The sequence below is a fragment of the Sceloporus occidentalis genome, unplaced genomic scaffold, assembly GCF_023333645.1.
Source record: "Sceloporus occidentalis isolate IW3139 unplaced genomic scaffold, rSceOcc1.0.p SCAF_20, whole genome shotgun sequence".
In the NCBI taxonomy this organism is placed as follows: domain Eukaryota; kingdom Metazoa; phylum Chordata; class Lepidosauria; order Squamata; family Phrynosomatidae; genus Sceloporus; species Sceloporus occidentalis.
In genome coordinates this window covers 9,697,548-9,713,650 of record NW_028317000.1, presented here as the reverse complement: position 1 = coordinate 9,713,650, position 16,103 = coordinate 9,697,548, and the positions used below count along the sequence as shown (strand labels likewise).

The 16,103-nt window shown below is 42.5% G+C and overlaps 1 protein-coding gene across 1 annotated transcript; it reads left to right on the top strand.

The window, feature by feature from the left end:
- The first annotated feature begins 6,772 nt into the window (after positions 1-6,772).
- LOC149301927 (complexin-3-like) lies at positions 6,773-14,612 on the top strand. Its single transcript, XM_089483561.1, has 5 exons — positions 6,773-6,845; positions 7,669-7,796; positions 10,030-10,200; positions 11,822-11,909; positions 13,294-14,612. The coding sequence occupies exons 3-5, from the start codon at positions 10,055-10,057 to the stop codon at positions 13,498-13,500; spliced, it is 441 nt and encodes a 146-aa protein (XP_089339687.1). The 5' UTR covers positions 6,773-6,845; positions 7,669-7,796; positions 10,030-10,054; the 3' UTR covers positions 13,501-14,612.
- The last annotated feature ends 1,491 nt before the right edge of the window (positions 14,613-16,103 follow it).

Genomic DNA, 16,103 nt, shown 5'->3' with positions numbered 1-16,103 from the left:
GCCTCAAAGAGTTTTCAGTCTACATTTTTCAGTAGTGTTGGGGACAATAGTGGGGAAGGGAATTAATGATGACTATAACCAAATGCAGCTATATGTACTTGGGTTTTTATTTTCTTCAGTTGGTGACAAAAGCTAAGGACTAAGCCAGAAACTATTGTGTGCTATGATTATAAATTATAAGTGAGAAGTACATCCATAAGTGGATAAGAGATTGTCTGTTGCAATCTGGTGTTCTGACCTCTGGTGAAATTGGGTTGCTGGGTTGATTTTAGTGGATTGTTGGGCACAGTCCTGATGCTGAAATTCAGGAAGATGCTTTCTGTCATTGGAGGTTGCTCACTGTGCTTCTGTATGATTTGCTCTTCTGGGCTTCCCTTGTGATCAGGAGGCCTGCTGGGTTGAAAGAAGGAAAACTCAGAGCAGTGATTCCTCTGAAAATACAAGGCAGGTGATTTTACTGTTTGTGTATTAGGAGTCACCCAATTCCAGATATCAAATAGGGGAAAGTGCTCATTCATTTTTACACTGTGGGGTTTAAAAATGTCTCCACCTTTTTCTCAATTTTCAGTAGCAGGGCTCCCGAAAGTGCTATCTTTATTTACAGAGTGCTAACCATAAATCACCAAAGCTACTATACAGATCAAACGAATACCAACTCCTACTCAAACCCACAAGCAATTACTGGAAGCCCTTGAGTTTATATACACTCCAGACCATGCGCTCTCCCAAACCCAGCCACTTCCTGTCCCACACTGTAAAGTGTCCTCCTGTCCATGTTTCATCATCCAGGCTTTGCTGCACGTAGGCAAGCAGAGTGACCTTGTGCCTATGAGCAGCTATGGCTAATAAGCCTTGTCCTGGTAGTGGATGCTCATGGTCAGACACACACACATCAAAGCATTTCTCAGTTTGCTGGCTTTAACCCTTAACAAAAGGGAATATGGAGTACAATGAAGTCAATAATGTAATTAAATCCCACATATTGAATGTTAGGTATTAATTGTAAACAGTGTATTGATTCTAAACTCAGTCAAGCCCTGCCGGGGGGGGGGGGTTGGAAATGGGGTATATGCAACATTATTTGCATATATGTTAAAATAATTTAATAAAGACTTATTTTTTTAAAAAAAAAAAGTCCTCCAATACAACTCTGTGGTCAACATAGGCAGTATAAAATTATACTGGAGGACCTATATATGCCTTGAGAAGTGTTCTCTCTAGGAATCACTAGGTCTTCCAGCATGATTTCTTCAGAATGTCAACCATAGAAACACACTGGAGGACCTCGAGGTTCCTCTGTGAATCTGAATAACCAAATCTGCAAAAATCAAAGTTGTAAATGTGGAGGGCTGACTATATATCCAATGTCAGTTTAATCAAATAATTCAATATCTTCTTCTGAGTGGTATTAGCCTCATTTATATTCCACTTAAGACATTTGTAATCCATAGTTAAAACAAGAGGGTAGAAGAGTCCACATCTGCAGCATCTGGTAGATCAAACTCCTCTTCATCATCCAACTGATTTAGTCTTTGCTCTTGATCTTCTGTGTCATCTTCCTTCTACATTTCCTCCTGTTCTTGTTTGTACTTTCCCATAAATTACCTTGCCTTTGCTTCTTAAATAGAAAGCTAATTCCTTCCATTTTCCGCATCTAAATGAAATCCTTTCCTATTTCAACTTATCAGACAAAAATCCATAATCCTACTGTGTAACGTTCTAGCAGGAATTTATTTGAAAACTATGGAGCCGCTCATTTTTGCTGCTGAGGGAGCCCACAGCAACCAAACTGCGTTCATGGCGGCGCCACCGCATGCTAGGTCTCGAGAGCATGTGGTCGCTGCGCACTCTGAAACCCTAATTTTGGCCCGAGGACGGCACTTTCCACCCGTCTGTACGGGGCCTATAACATCTTTCCCATCAATGTTCAATCTAATCTGGAAGCGCTGTTGCTGGATGTGGCCTCTCATCTGTCTCCTAAGGAAGTTAACCATCTGTGCAAGTTTTTTATTGTAATTGTTGAGTTCACTCTAATCACAACATCCATTTCTTGCTTCTCTTTCTCTCAAAAACGTGCCAAAACATTGAACATTTTCCCACTAATATCTTCGTTAGGATTCTCCAGAATTGATCTACGTCTCAAACAAAATTCCCTTTTTCTCAACTTCAATAAAGTGAAATACAGTGCACCCTTCTTTTACGCAGGGGATCCGTTCTGGACCCCCCCCCCCGTGTAAAAGAAATAGTGCCATATGCTTGAGCCCCATTACAAGAAATGGGGCTTGTGCTTGCGGTGGCGCGTGCGCACCACAGGCGCATGTGCCATTGTTCCTTCTGGCGCACAGCACCACTTCTTCCGGCACTGCTTTCAGCATATGCGGGTGAATTATACGTGGGCACATTATATGCTGCTGTAGTTAAAATCTTTCTCACCACCTTAAAATTTTCAGTTTTAAAGTCTAAAATCTGAACTTTTCATTTATTCCAATCGAATCCTTGATCTCCTTTACCTCCCTCTTTCATGTTTTGCTTGATTTTAATATTTCTTGTGTTATATCCTGATGCATCTGTGTCATATTCTGTCACACCCATCTCGTCTCTTCCAAAACGTTTTGGGACATGTCTGCTTTTTTTGACGGTGAATATAAGATGGGCTTCTTGTTTCAGTGGCTTTCGTTGTCTTGAATCTAGTTGTCATATTGACATCTTAGAGAGAACGAGGGGGGGGGGGGGAATTTCCCCCTACAATTTTTCATTTTGATCTCTAGATGGCTGTATAGAGCTACAAAAGAATCAGAAAAAGTCTTCTCTCTGCATTTCTTTCTTTTGAGCATCAGATGAGTCTAAAGCCCTAAATTAACTCAGGACCCGTTCCCACTGTGACCTGGCAGAGACAGCAGCGCAGCCTGACTTGCAAGGGTCCACTCACTGCTGCCCCCAGGCCCCTTGCAGCTAGTCCTGCCAGGCAAAGGAGAGCCGCTGCACGAGACGCCGCCCAAGTGCTGCTGCCTGGCTCGCTCTCATCTAGAGAGCAAATACAGTTATTCCTCCATATTTGCGGCTTTGATATTTGCGGATTTGATTATTCACGGATTTCATTAATATGTTCTCTCTAGGACTGTCTATGTCCTCCAGTGCAACTCTGTGGTCAACTTAAACTAAAAGTTGCACTGAAAGACCATTTGTAGCTACTCCAGTGCCATTCTATGGTCAGTGTATGTTGGACATTGACCACAGAGTTGCACTGGAGGACCTATAGATTCCTAGAGAGGTGTCCTCTCAGGTAAAAACAGTGTTTTTGTTATTTGCGGTTTTTCCATATTCACGGGGGTCTTGTTCCCCTAACCCTAGCGAATATGGAGGGACAACTGGACATGCTTCTCTGCCACACTCAGAATGGAGAACATTTTGGACTCCCTCCTGGTTTGAAATGGAGGGCCTGCCTTGAGAAAGGCAAGGAGGATGCCTGGGGAGGGGGAGCAAGGCGGGAGGCAGAAGGGCTCCTGAGGCGCAAGGAAGGACCTCATCGCATACACTCTTCAGGTGCTGGAGCTGACAATAGTTGCAAATGAAACTCCCTTTTTTAAAAAATGAGCTTTGATACAAGAGGAGCTACAAGATCCTGAAATTTATGGAACCTATTTAGTTTTGCCATTTTATTAGGAGTAAGCAAACAAAACAAAAAAACAATACAAATAGAAGAAACCACTAATATTAGCAAAACCAACAGAACTATTTTGTTTCCTCTGTAGTTTCCCATAGTGTCAGAGAATGAATGAATGAATGAATGAATGAATAAATAAACAAAACTACAAAAAGGATATCAGGCCAGATATTGTAATAATCAGATAAACTGTCTTTTATACAATCTGGCTGTTACATAGTTTGCAAAAATAACTTTGAGGGAGTGAACTTATGAGCATCTTGTCTTAGCGCATTTTATTCATCATTTTATAATAAAATTTTCCAAATATCCTTTTTCCTCCAATGTTTCTGGAAAACAAAGGCCCTCTCCAGACGGGCCCTTTGCGGCGTGTCCACGATGTGCTAGGGTTGCCTCGGGGCGGCGTGTGCACATGCCCCACAACCCTAGCACGTTGTGGGTGCACCACCGTTACGCAGTGCCTTACGCACGGCACGTGTAACCGTTACGTTGCAGCTGCGACGTATATGCACTGTCTTTGGTGCTTTGCAGCACAGCAAAAAGGAGCCACTTTTTTGAGCTCCTTTTCTGCTGTGCAGCTGCACCACACAATTTGTATGCTGCAGCGCAGCTGCACAGCAGAGAGAGGTGCCAAGGAGGCACCTCTTCTGGGCGGTCTGTACCCCGCCAAAGCCTGCATCTGCACTGTAGAAATACGTAATCCTGTTCAATGCCACTTTAACTGCTATGGTTCAATACTATGAAATTCTGGGAATTGTAGTTTTGTGAAACATTTAGCCTTCTCTGTGAAGGAACACTGGTGCCACAACAAACTACAATCCCCAGAATTCCATAGCATTGAGCCATGGCAGTTAATATGGTGTCAAACTGGATTATTTCTGCAGTGCAGATACAGCCAAAGGAAGGAAACTGAAAAAAAACTGGGGTTTCTCCTCTGATGTTCATATCTCTAGATAAATTTTAGTTAAGCAACTCCACACTGTAGTGTCCCTTTTGGCAGTCCTTTGGATGTATAATGGGTATTTCTGAGAGACTAAAATGTCCACATGTTGTGCTCAGAAAGGCTTACATGTGCAAGTTTTCTAGCACATCTTCATAATTTTGTGAAGCTAAGAAAGGCAGCACTGTGGGTGAGTGGGAAGGAAGTCAGTGGGAAAGAATACTATAAGTTGTGACTGAAAAACATCTGGAGGGCCACACCATTCCTATCTCTGCAAAAGGATATTTCAGTATTTCTGCAAAAAAAAAAAATTAATTCCATCTTATTAAGAAGGATGTAGATGACAGAATAGAAGGGCAAGCTTTTCTGTTACAACTGTCAGGACTAAGAACTTGCTTTGATAAAAATTAAACTGATTTGCAAGCTTCTGAATTCTACCGGTGTTAGCTCTCTTTCATGGGGAAAGCAGAACATCCACAGTTGTGTGACTGAGCACCCAGATGCAACCAGCCTAAGAGTCCTGTTGTCCCACACACTGCCCTGCTGTCTCACCTGCACATCTTTTTCTGTAAGAAGCTTAAGACTCAAACCTAAGTACCACCTGCCATGGTTTATCCTTGGCCTCTTTGCAATCTGTTTACAGTCATCTAAACCCTGTCTAAGCCCCTCTGAAGTGCTACTCTGATCGATCTCTTTAGACAGCAAAATCCTTGAGTCAGTATATTGTGTGACCTATCTTGGGAGTAGGAGGTATTTTTCAAGACCAGAGAATAACTGCATAGGTTCTGCTGTTGGTCTCCATCTCCATCTTGCCACTGGTCTAGATGCATGCGCTGCGGTGTAGCAGAACACAGTCTGAAGTACTGGGATTTTTCAAACACCAGGGACAATACCATCCTTTGCCATAACCCCAGAGGTTCCCAGTTCCTTCTGAGTCCTGTGGCAATCCTCACTGTGGGTGCATACAAAATAGGTTGTTCCAACAGTACTATACTGTTAGGAGCTGATATCATGCAAAGTATTTTGGGGGGTAGCTAGATAATTAAGGCCCATTACCAAGTTTTATCAAAGATCCGCTCCTGGAGGAAATAGGAAATGACTAGATATTGGGTGGCCACATATCCTTGTACTTTTGTAAAGCACATGCTGATCTCACAAAAGACATAAGGCTTCTGCGCACTTGTGCTTCATGCAGGAATTTCCAAAGAACACCACCCTGTCCTTTCTAGATCAAGGTCTTTGACTGTGTAGGTCATGAAAAATTATGGATCTCTCTCTAAAAGAAATGGTTCATTCTGATTCATAACCTATACTCTGTAAGAACAGAACCTATGTACTGTAAAAACAAAAGGTGGATGAAGAGAGGATCAAAATTCAAAATGAGCTTAATAGATTAGAAAGCTGTGGCCAGAACTAACAAAACGGATTATAACATTGAGAAATGTAATGTACTGCACTTAGGGCAGAAAAATGAAACACTGAACCCTCTGGGACTTGCTTCTGAGTAGACATGCCTAGGTTTACACTGTAGAAGTCTCTCCCTTTAATTTCCCAGTCCAAATTTTTATACAAAACTCCCATCTCTCTCTCTCTCTCTCTCTCTCTGTGTGTGTGTGTGTGTGTGTGTGTGTGTGTAATATTAAACAAGGAGGAGGAGATAGCCAAATACTCTGCAGTCATTCCTGAAACGATTGCTTAGAAATCTGTGCAGAAGACATTTAGCCATCTGTCACTGCCGGAAATGATTTGACTGCCAGGTGAGTGACAGGTTGTGTATTTGTATCAATGTGTCAGAAACCTGTGAAGATAATCATTTGCAGCCACTAATGGCTCCCTGCCTATCCTTGCTACTGGTTTCTAGCCAGTACTTGCTTTCCTTGCTTTTGGAATAAATTCTGAGGACAAGGAACTTGCTGTTTTCAAAGGCTTTTGCTCTGAGAGTGGATACCTTGGATACCTTAAGATTGGAGTTGGTTTTTTTTGTCTCAGATGAGCAGCATGTGCCACTTTTTCTCACGGTGGACACATGTCCTCCTTTGCTCAAGGTGCCATCTGCCCAGCTGTCACCCAGTTGGATCAGGCGTCACCTAGTGTCACCCTGAGAATCTCTGTTGGCCCTGATCTCAGTTTAAAGAACTTGAGCTGGCTAAGAACGTTAATAATCCTCCCAGGACTTTCAAAGGGAGCAGACTGGCCACGTAGACCCAGGTAAAAGGCTGAAACCAGGAGGTTCCTACACAGGTGAGTTTGCCGGAAGGGTAACATTTCAAGTGAGAAAGGAGTAGCAATGCGCTCTGGTAATTTCTGGTTTCTTGGGCAGAAAGTTAAGTTTTGATTCTGTTTGGTCTATATTCTAAATATTGGTGCGAGATCCTTCTGGAATAGCAATAGGCAGAAAGGAGAGGTTAAATTTGGGATGACTACTGAGAAGGCACTGCTGGTATTCTTTCCAAGACTGGTATTATCTTTCATGGCATTTCATCATATCACAAAGACCAGGGACGTAGCTAGGATTTTAGGAAGGGGGGGGGGTCCAGACTAAGTGCCACCATTATAATGGGGCTTGGGTGCGGTGGCGCAGCAACACACATCATTCATTTTTCTAATGGAAGGGGGGGTCCAGACCCCAAGACCCCCCCCCCTTGGCTACGTCCCTGCAAAGACTTTCCTGTTCCACTTTGCCACTTGAGTTTGGTATAAAGTTGCATTTACATTATCAGGTTTTTTCCCTTTTGTAAGTATATATTCAAAATTTCAGTGCTCAGAAATTGGGCTTTTTGGATTACAACTCTCAGAGAATCCCCCACTAACTGCCATTGCATTCTTGGAGTTGTAGTTTTAAAAGCAGCATCTGTGTTTTGTATAATGATATTGCGTCTTATTGCTTTTAAGAGACTTTAGCCCAGTTGAGTGGTCTGTAAGCATCAGAAGGGTAGGATTTGTTTATTAAATGAAGAGATGGACAAAACTAGGATGGTAGCCACTAGATCTTTCTATTTTTAATTGCATGACCTCTTTCTCTTAGCTCTCCCTACTGCCTTATGCATTTCCTTTACTTTCCTAGGGATGCTGCCTATCCACCTCCAGGCTCAGATGAAAATTGGACAGCACCGTGCAATACTGCTTTGAGCTACTGTGGGAAACCAGGGTTTCAATCCCTGCTCAGCTATAGAAACTCATTGTGGGATCCGGGTAAGTCACTTCTTCAGCCTCAGAGGAAGGCAGTGGCAAATCTCCTCCGAATAAATATTGCCAGGTAAACCGTAGGATAAAGTTGCCATATGTTGGAGTCATAGCACAGAGCTATAACAACAAATAGGTGTGTTAACAAATCTCACAGAAGCAAAAACTGCTTCCCCGGGGTTACTCTCCATTTTGTTTAATTTCTATGGCATTTGACATCAGGTTTTAAAATAGCAGTGAGTAGAAATTATGATATACCGAGATGTTGATAATCAGGAAGTACCTATTAACAAGTTTATATTCTTCCGAAAGACCAAATGAAAGTAATTTCAGTTAACTTAGCCACATGTTTTTTTTCTGTAAAATTAATATATTGTCCACATTCATAAATTATATTACGAATTATATTTCTGTCTTTATGGGATATTTTTTAATGTCATGTTTATCTGTATAAAACAAAAAGCCTTCCGACCATCAAATAGTGGGCATACCTTAAAATAAGACACACCTAACTTCCAAACATTTTCTTTTGACGCAAATGGTGTTGTTCGCTACTCCAGTAAAAAAGGCAGGGCAATGGGAGTTCTAGTCCCCTTTCTTTCCCCCTTGCGCTGTTTAGAATAAACCTTTATGGGGCGGTGGCTATAAGCCTAAATAAAAAATACCCCAACTCATAGAGGGTAGATGGATTTAGTCGTGATAAATAAATCAACCTACTTTTGAAGAATATTCCGATGCATTTTAGAGGGATTTTATTGTTATTATTTTGACAAAACGAAAGAATGTTTAATGGCGTTCTGTTACTAATTCCAAATGTTTAAAGAAAAAGAGGGAGAGAAGGAATGAAAATAATGCAAGGGCAGCAAATGGCACAATTAGTTACTTTTTTAAAAACTATAAGGAGTAATTATAACTTACAGTTTAAACAGTATAACTAGCAGTGAGTATTAAACACTTTAAAGCAGTGATTCTCAAACTAGTAGCCGCAAGACTGGTAATTGTAGCTTGAATACCTAGGCAGGAAAATGGCAGCAATGGCAGTTCTTTGGGGTTCCCCCTCAAAGGAGCATTGAAAGGAAATGGGCTTCTATGGATTTGAATAAAACATTCATATATGTTTGTCGTTTTTTCTGGGTTAAAAGGCACATTATCACATTAAAGTTAATGGCCATAGTTGTCATAGTTGCTGTTTTCTTACCTTTGCCTTTTCATTTTCTTGGCTGGTCACCTCCTTTGTACATCACACAGCCATGATTTACTGTAGTTGCCCTTCATTCATCCAGCCTTTTAGGGCGAACATAAACAGTTATTCCTGCTAAATTTTTGTAAGTTCTTTGGTATAATTTCCTTTTGCTTCATCCTTGACAACCTTTGTCACACGCCTCTAACTTTTACCCTTGGCTTATTCATGGGTCGTATCAAAATGTTTAATTTTGGCTCCAAAACATGGCCTCAACTTATACATAAAGCCGACTTATAGTCAAATAGATATGGCAATTGCTGCACTCCCATATCCGATCGCCTAAGAAGCACTGCTTTAAATAACTGACTACAAGCTCTGGGCTCGATAGACGTTTGGTCTGATCTGGAATCAGTTCTTCTTGTTAGCCATGACAGTTAAGAACTTCCTAGTTCAAGAGCTGTCTGCCTCAGAATACTCAATGCCAGGGACAAAAGAAACCAAAAGGAAAGATATTCCCTTCTTTTCTTTTCAATGGGCATCTGGGATGTTTGCCATGAGAAATCAGAACGAGTGGCATCACTACCAATGGTGACACCAGGTGCGGAGGGCCTGTCTCACTGCCTCCCACTAACTCACTTGCCTGCGGTCCCTCCTTGGCTGTCTAGTAAGTGGCCACCAGGCCAGGCTCCGGAAGGGTGGCAGGGCCTCACCTTCCCATCCGTTGCATCACCCTGACTGGGCGATGAGGCAGCGGGAGGGGAGAGAAGGGGTGCCTTCGCCCTTTGTGCATCTCCATCCACAAGCTTCTTCCCCAGGGAGAAAGCCCAGTGATGGAGCGGTCAGGAAGGGTGCAGATTTGCCCCTTGTGCCCTGAAAGGGGAGGACAGCCCAACTGGGTGTCACCTGATGCAGTCTGCACTCTCTGTACCTCCCCAGTGTGACACCACTGACTTGGACACAGATAAGGAAGGTCTTAAGTCTAATCTAGGAAGGGAATTCATACCCTTTTCACTCGTTTTCTTATTACTGAAGTGGGCATTTTGTACAATTTATCAACAGCTGTGTGTTCCAGCCTTCTTCTGAAATGGAATCTGTCGTGAAATCAGCATTCGGAGCCCCAGCCAAACAACTGATGTGTTGTATCTCAGCAGACTTCCCTAAGGAGAAAGATCCTGGTACTCCAAGATATTTTAGCCGGGATCGAAAGCCCCAGATGTCTCAGAAGCAGCAGTAAGAGTCCCTTTGTGGATTATTATTATTATTATTATTATTTGGGACTGTAATGACTGGCCCTCCAGTCATTTCTTGGGTGCGGCGGTGCAGCAGCACACACCATTCATTTTTCTAATGGAAGGGGGGGGGGCCCGGACCCCAAGAACCTCCCCCTTGGCTACATCCCTGTTATCATTACTACTACTACTACTACTACTACTATTACTACTATTTTAGCCAGAGGATCATAAAACTTTAGTCTGGGGTGGGCAAAGCACTTCTTTCTAGATGTAGCTGGACCGTAAGTCCCAGCAGTTCTAACCACCATAGACTGTGATAAGTGATGCTGGGTGTCTGTGATGCAGCAGACAAAGAAGCCAAAGCAATCCTGGGTTGCATCAACAGGCATATTGCATCCAGATAAAGGGAAGTAGTAGTTCCATTCTAATCTGCTCTGGTCAGGCTTCACATGAAATATTCTGCCCACTTCTGGGCACCAAAGTTCAATGACATTGACATGCAAGAATGCATCCAGAGAAGGGCAACCAAGATAGTCAAACGTCAGGAAACCAAGCCTTATGATGAAGAACTTAGTGAAGAAAAGAGAAGACAGAGAAGTGACATGATAGCTATCTTTAAATATCTGAGGAGAAGCCAGGTAGAAGATGGAGTGACTGTTTTCTGCTGCTCCGGAAACAAGAACCAATGGATTCAAATGACAAGACACGACACTCCATCTAAGTCTGTTACAGGCCAATGTCTTCCATCCTCACTGGGGTTCTGAAAGGCAGTCAAAGCTGTGTTATTTCATCGGGGCCTCAGCTCTGAAAATGGTTTTCAGTCTGTAATTTAATAATGTTTTGTTTGGCTATTGTGATTTCATTTTAAATAGTGGTGGGGAAAGCAACTTATAAATTATCTATACAATATCTAGGCATAAAGATATGAGAGTGATTAATCAACAAAAGTATTTAAATGTTGCAGCAAAGCATTTTAGCCTCCACCTTGTTAAGCTGCTCAGACTAAAAGTGAACTATATCTAGGTGGCCATTAAATTAATTGTATTCTTCTGAGATCCAGAATAGACTTATCCAAAATGCTGTTAGTGTGTATTTATGTATTTGTTTGTTATTGTTTCATTTTTATGCTGCTTTTCTCCCCAAAAGGAAACCAAGGCCGCTCACAAGATAAAAACACTTTAAAAACAATTAAAATTACCTAGTTAAAACAGTATAAAATAATTCTCTACACACACCCGCAGCATGTGTGAATGACTCTGCTCCTAGACTATTATGAAGTAGTCCAGTTTCCTGTTGCTGATGTAATGTATATGTATTCCATATACTGATGTGATATATTTCATTTTTTAATTTTAATTGTGTTTACTGCAACCAACTTGCAGGTTTATACAAGTGTTAGAAATGTGACCGTGTCAGTCTACTAAAGCAAGCGTCAGTGAGACAATTTGGGGGAGGGGGGGATCCTGGATTTTGTCCTGTTACCATTGTGATAAACACACTGCTGATGCCTAACACAGACCCCACTTGCTTGCTTAGCTAACTGAAAACCTTCAGTAGATGAAATCTCATAATCATCTTATTTCCAAGATAATGTTCTTGCCTCCTCCTCTTCCTCGCAGGAACAAGCGGGAAGCAGCCTTTGTGCAACGGAAGGCCGAACGTGCTTCCATGAGGGCTCATCTCCGGGAGAAATATCATCTGCCAAAGGTGGGGCATCCCTTCTCCCCAATGAACTTACTCTGACAGAATATAAATGTTAGATTATCTAATTTGTCTTTCCTCTGTGTATCCCTGTTTTCAGTGATCAGGCTACAATTGGCAAGGCCTTTTCAGTGGCAGCATCCCAACTCTGGTATCCCATGCCATAGGCAAATTTAATTGCTGACCATTCTTGTTGCCTTTTGGCACCGGAAGAAACTTGTCCTTTGACTTTGTTCAGCTTCTACCCGAAGTTGGAAAAGCTACTTTTCTGGCCCCTTTCGCCCTTAGCAAGGGAATTTCTAGAAGCTTTTTCTAGTTCTGAGTTTCATTCTTGTTCAGACTGGAATGAAATTATCAAATAATTCAGTAAATAAGGAAAGTGCCCAGTAAAGAAAGGGTGAATCTTCATCGTATTACTAACTCTCCAAAAGTTTCAGGGTCTTAATTTTATGTTTGAAGTCTCCTGGGGGAAATATAAGACAGCAGCATGAAGGATTCAAGGCAGAAGGGAGGTGTTTTTTGGCTCATCTTTGCAACTTTTCTTATTCTCTCCATCCAGGGACGTAGCCAAGGGGGGGGGGTTCTTGGGGTCCGGACCCCCCCATTAGAAAAATGAATGGTGCGTGCTGCTGTGCCACCGCGCCCAAGCCCCATTATAATGGTGGCACTTAGTCTGGACCCCCCCCTTCCTAAAATCCTGGCTATGTCCCTGCTCCATCCCTTTGTTCTTCAAACTCTGTCTCTAAACTAGTAACTCCACCCTCTCTGCTATCAGGCTCCTCCCTGTATTTCACAGGCTCCTCCTATTAAAAGATCAGAATCTGGGTGGGAGTGAGCAACTGGACTGCAATGTCCATGATTACTAAAGTTAGGAGTTTATCACACTGGGGCTAATTTCAGCATTAAAAAGAGATAAAAGTGCATTTAAAGCATCCCACAAATAAAGCAAAAATTGTGCCAATGGTCATCACATGCAATTGCACAAATAAAGGATATCAGAAATGCATTGTTGCTGAAATCCCAAAAGTAAAAAGATGCACATTAATGCTTCTTTGTGAACACTTTAATGGCAGGTTTTGTGGAACATCGTGTGTAATCGATTCACGTAATTACATGATTTTTCCAGGATATTCACTGGAGAAACTCCTGATCTCCTTTGTGTGATAAACTCCTAAGTCTAAATATATTAGTGATAACAGGGGATGTAGTCCAAGAGGCCCAGAGCTCTGGAAAGTAGTCACCACACTGTTTGGGGAGCCCAGGATATTCAAGAAAGGTGCAAGGTTACAGTGAGGCAGCTCAGACTCTACAGAATTCCTGATGAAACTAAATTAAACTATCTTTCCCCCCAAAATTCCTACCCACTGCCTCCTGTTTCCCCCCACCCCAGAACCGGACAGATAAGAAGCAATTGGAAATGGCCGGGGGTAAGACAAAACTCCCCCAAGACCTCCTGGTTATTGTGAAGCCTAAGGCCTCTTCGGAGTCTGGCTCCATCTTCTCTGCCTGGCGTGCTCTGGATTTCAGTTCCTTGAGGATCACTGCAGAAAGCGCAGTGGAGTCTCTCAAGCAGCCTGTGCAGTGTCCTGTGATGTGAATGATCCCTCTCCTCACCTCCATTTATGAACTTCTCTCCAGCGTACCTCGCTGCAATGACAGTAGGAGAAAGTACAATGCTTCAGTGAGGTGTAGCCTCTCCAAACACTGGCTGAACACTTGGAAGTCCTCCAGGCAGTCTTGGTTCCAAAACATTACATCTGTTGGGGAAATGTAGATGTTGGTGACTCCTGCATACCTTTGCCAAAGGCTGCAGTCTTCTCTCAGAATAGCTACAGAAGCCATTTTGGGTTCCAATTTTGGGAGAAAAGTGGGAGACAAATTAATATAATAAACAAACAAATGAATGAATGAATGAATGAATGGAAGGATGGGTACTCTAGAAATAAGCTGCACAGTCACCATCTTGATGTTCTCTTAGCATCACTTGGAACCTGATTTGTGCTGCAATGTCCCACACCTTTTGTTAGAACTTTCATGAACTAGACACTGCTCTTTGAATGCTGCCACATCTAAAACTCAGTGCCCTGGTAACGGAGCCTTTGTGGAAGTCTTAAAACCTTCAGCATTTCACAGATGAAAACTGGACACGTGTGGCTAAGCAACATGAGTGTGCTCAAGATGGCAAAGGTTATTAGTAAGGAAGAGCACGTGAGCTTGGAAAGACTACAGCAGTTTGCTTTTGCCTGGTTCTACAACAAAGAGCAAGGTTCTGCCTTTTCTCCACTGCTGAGCGCAAACTACTTTTGCGCTTTGAACTCAGTTTGCAGCAGGTGAAATAAACAACAGACAAACAGGGAAAGGGAGAGGTCTAGAGAAAAACTAGGACATTTTAAAAGCAGGTGAAAATGTGGGATGAGACTGTCCCTCCTAAATCAGTATGGCTGCATTGTATATAAGGTTTTCTATGCATGAGGCTCCATTTACCTGGCAAATCTGGTAATGGACTGAGGCACAGCCATGCTTGAAACTCTGGAAAGCTCATCGACCTACTACCCAGAGTTGGTCTGAGCTCTTTATGACCCACTATGCTGTTGTCTTTGGGGTGACACTACTTTAAAGTAGTTTTAAAGGGAGGTATAAACTACAAGTTCATGAGGAATGAGATTCAGTCTCTTGTATCAATAAAGCATTCTAGCTCTTTTATCCTTGTTGTATTTTATTTTAAATCACCATCCAGGCAGAGCTTGGAAATGTTCCCTTTTATGAACTACAACTCCTACAATCCCCCACTCAGTATGATTATCATATTGGCTAGAGGACTATTGGAAGCTGTGATCCCGATAATTACTAACACGCCACACAAAAATGAATACATGTTGGAAAAAGTGACTCACTATATTAAATGTATTACACAGCATGTCTAGGTTTTGCCCGTTGTAATATTTTAAAAGTACAGCATGGCATTATTTTTATTGGAGCCAATTAATTTTATGCTAAAGTACGCCCTTGGTATCCGTTAGGGTTTGGTTCTAGGACCCCCGTGGATAATGAAATCCATGGATGCTCAAGTCCCATTAAATACAATGGTATAGTAAAAATGGTGTCATTTATATAAAATGGCAAAAGCAAGGCTTGCTTTGGGGAATTTATATGTTATAAAAATATTTGCAAGCTTGAATCTGTGGATAAAAAAATCCATGAATATGAAGGGCTGACTGTATTTTAATTTGTGAAGTCAAAAGGCTTTCATGGCTGGCATCCATAGTCTTTTTGAGGGTTTTTTGGGGGGGCTCTGTGGCCATGTTCTAGATGAGTTTATTCCTGACGTTTCACCAGCATCTGTGGCTGGTATCTTCAGAGAATGCAGGCATGGAAGTGAGTGGTGTGTGTGTGTGTGATGCTTCCCAGGTAGGTGAACTGTTGAACGGACTTAAGCACAGATGTGCCTATAGTGATGTGGGGATGGTAGTGTTCTTCCTGAGGCGCCGGCTGGTGGAGAACTTCCGTTTTCTTCAGGCTGACTTCCAGCCCAAAGCGTTCTGCAGCTGTAGCAAAGCAGGATGTTAGGCGCTGCAAAGCTGCTTCCATATGGGCAACGAGGGCAGCATCGTCAGCAAAAAGCAGCTCACGGACCAGATAGTTTAGAGTCATAGTGCGAGGCCTCAGGCGGCTTAAGTTAAACAGGCTACCATCAGTACGGTAGCGTATGTAAATGCCGTCTTCTTCTTTGAGATCTCCCATAGCCCTTTGGAGCATCATGCTGAAGAAGATTGTAAATAGAGTTGGAGCGAGAACACAACTTTGTTTCACACCATTAGTTATTAGAAAGGGCTCTGAGAGAGCGTTGCCATATCTGACTTGACCTTGCTGGCCTCCATGTAGCAAGATAATCATTTAAAGGAATTTAGGGGGACATCCTAGTCATTCCAGGATCTGCCACAGACCTTTTCTACTCACAGTGTCGAAGGCTTTGGTGAGGTCGACAAATATTACTTTGGCCTGTTACAGACTGCCAAATAAAGCTGCTTGGGGTCTCTTTGGAGGTATGCTGTTTAAATGATGCCTGGGTCCTAAGAGTCTGGAGGTCGCGCCAAAGCCACACTCCATTCCTAAGCACCGGAGTGCAGCTTTGGTGCAGCTTCTGGATTCTTAGGGTGCATGCATCATTTAAACAGCATTCCTCCAAAGAGACCCCAAGCA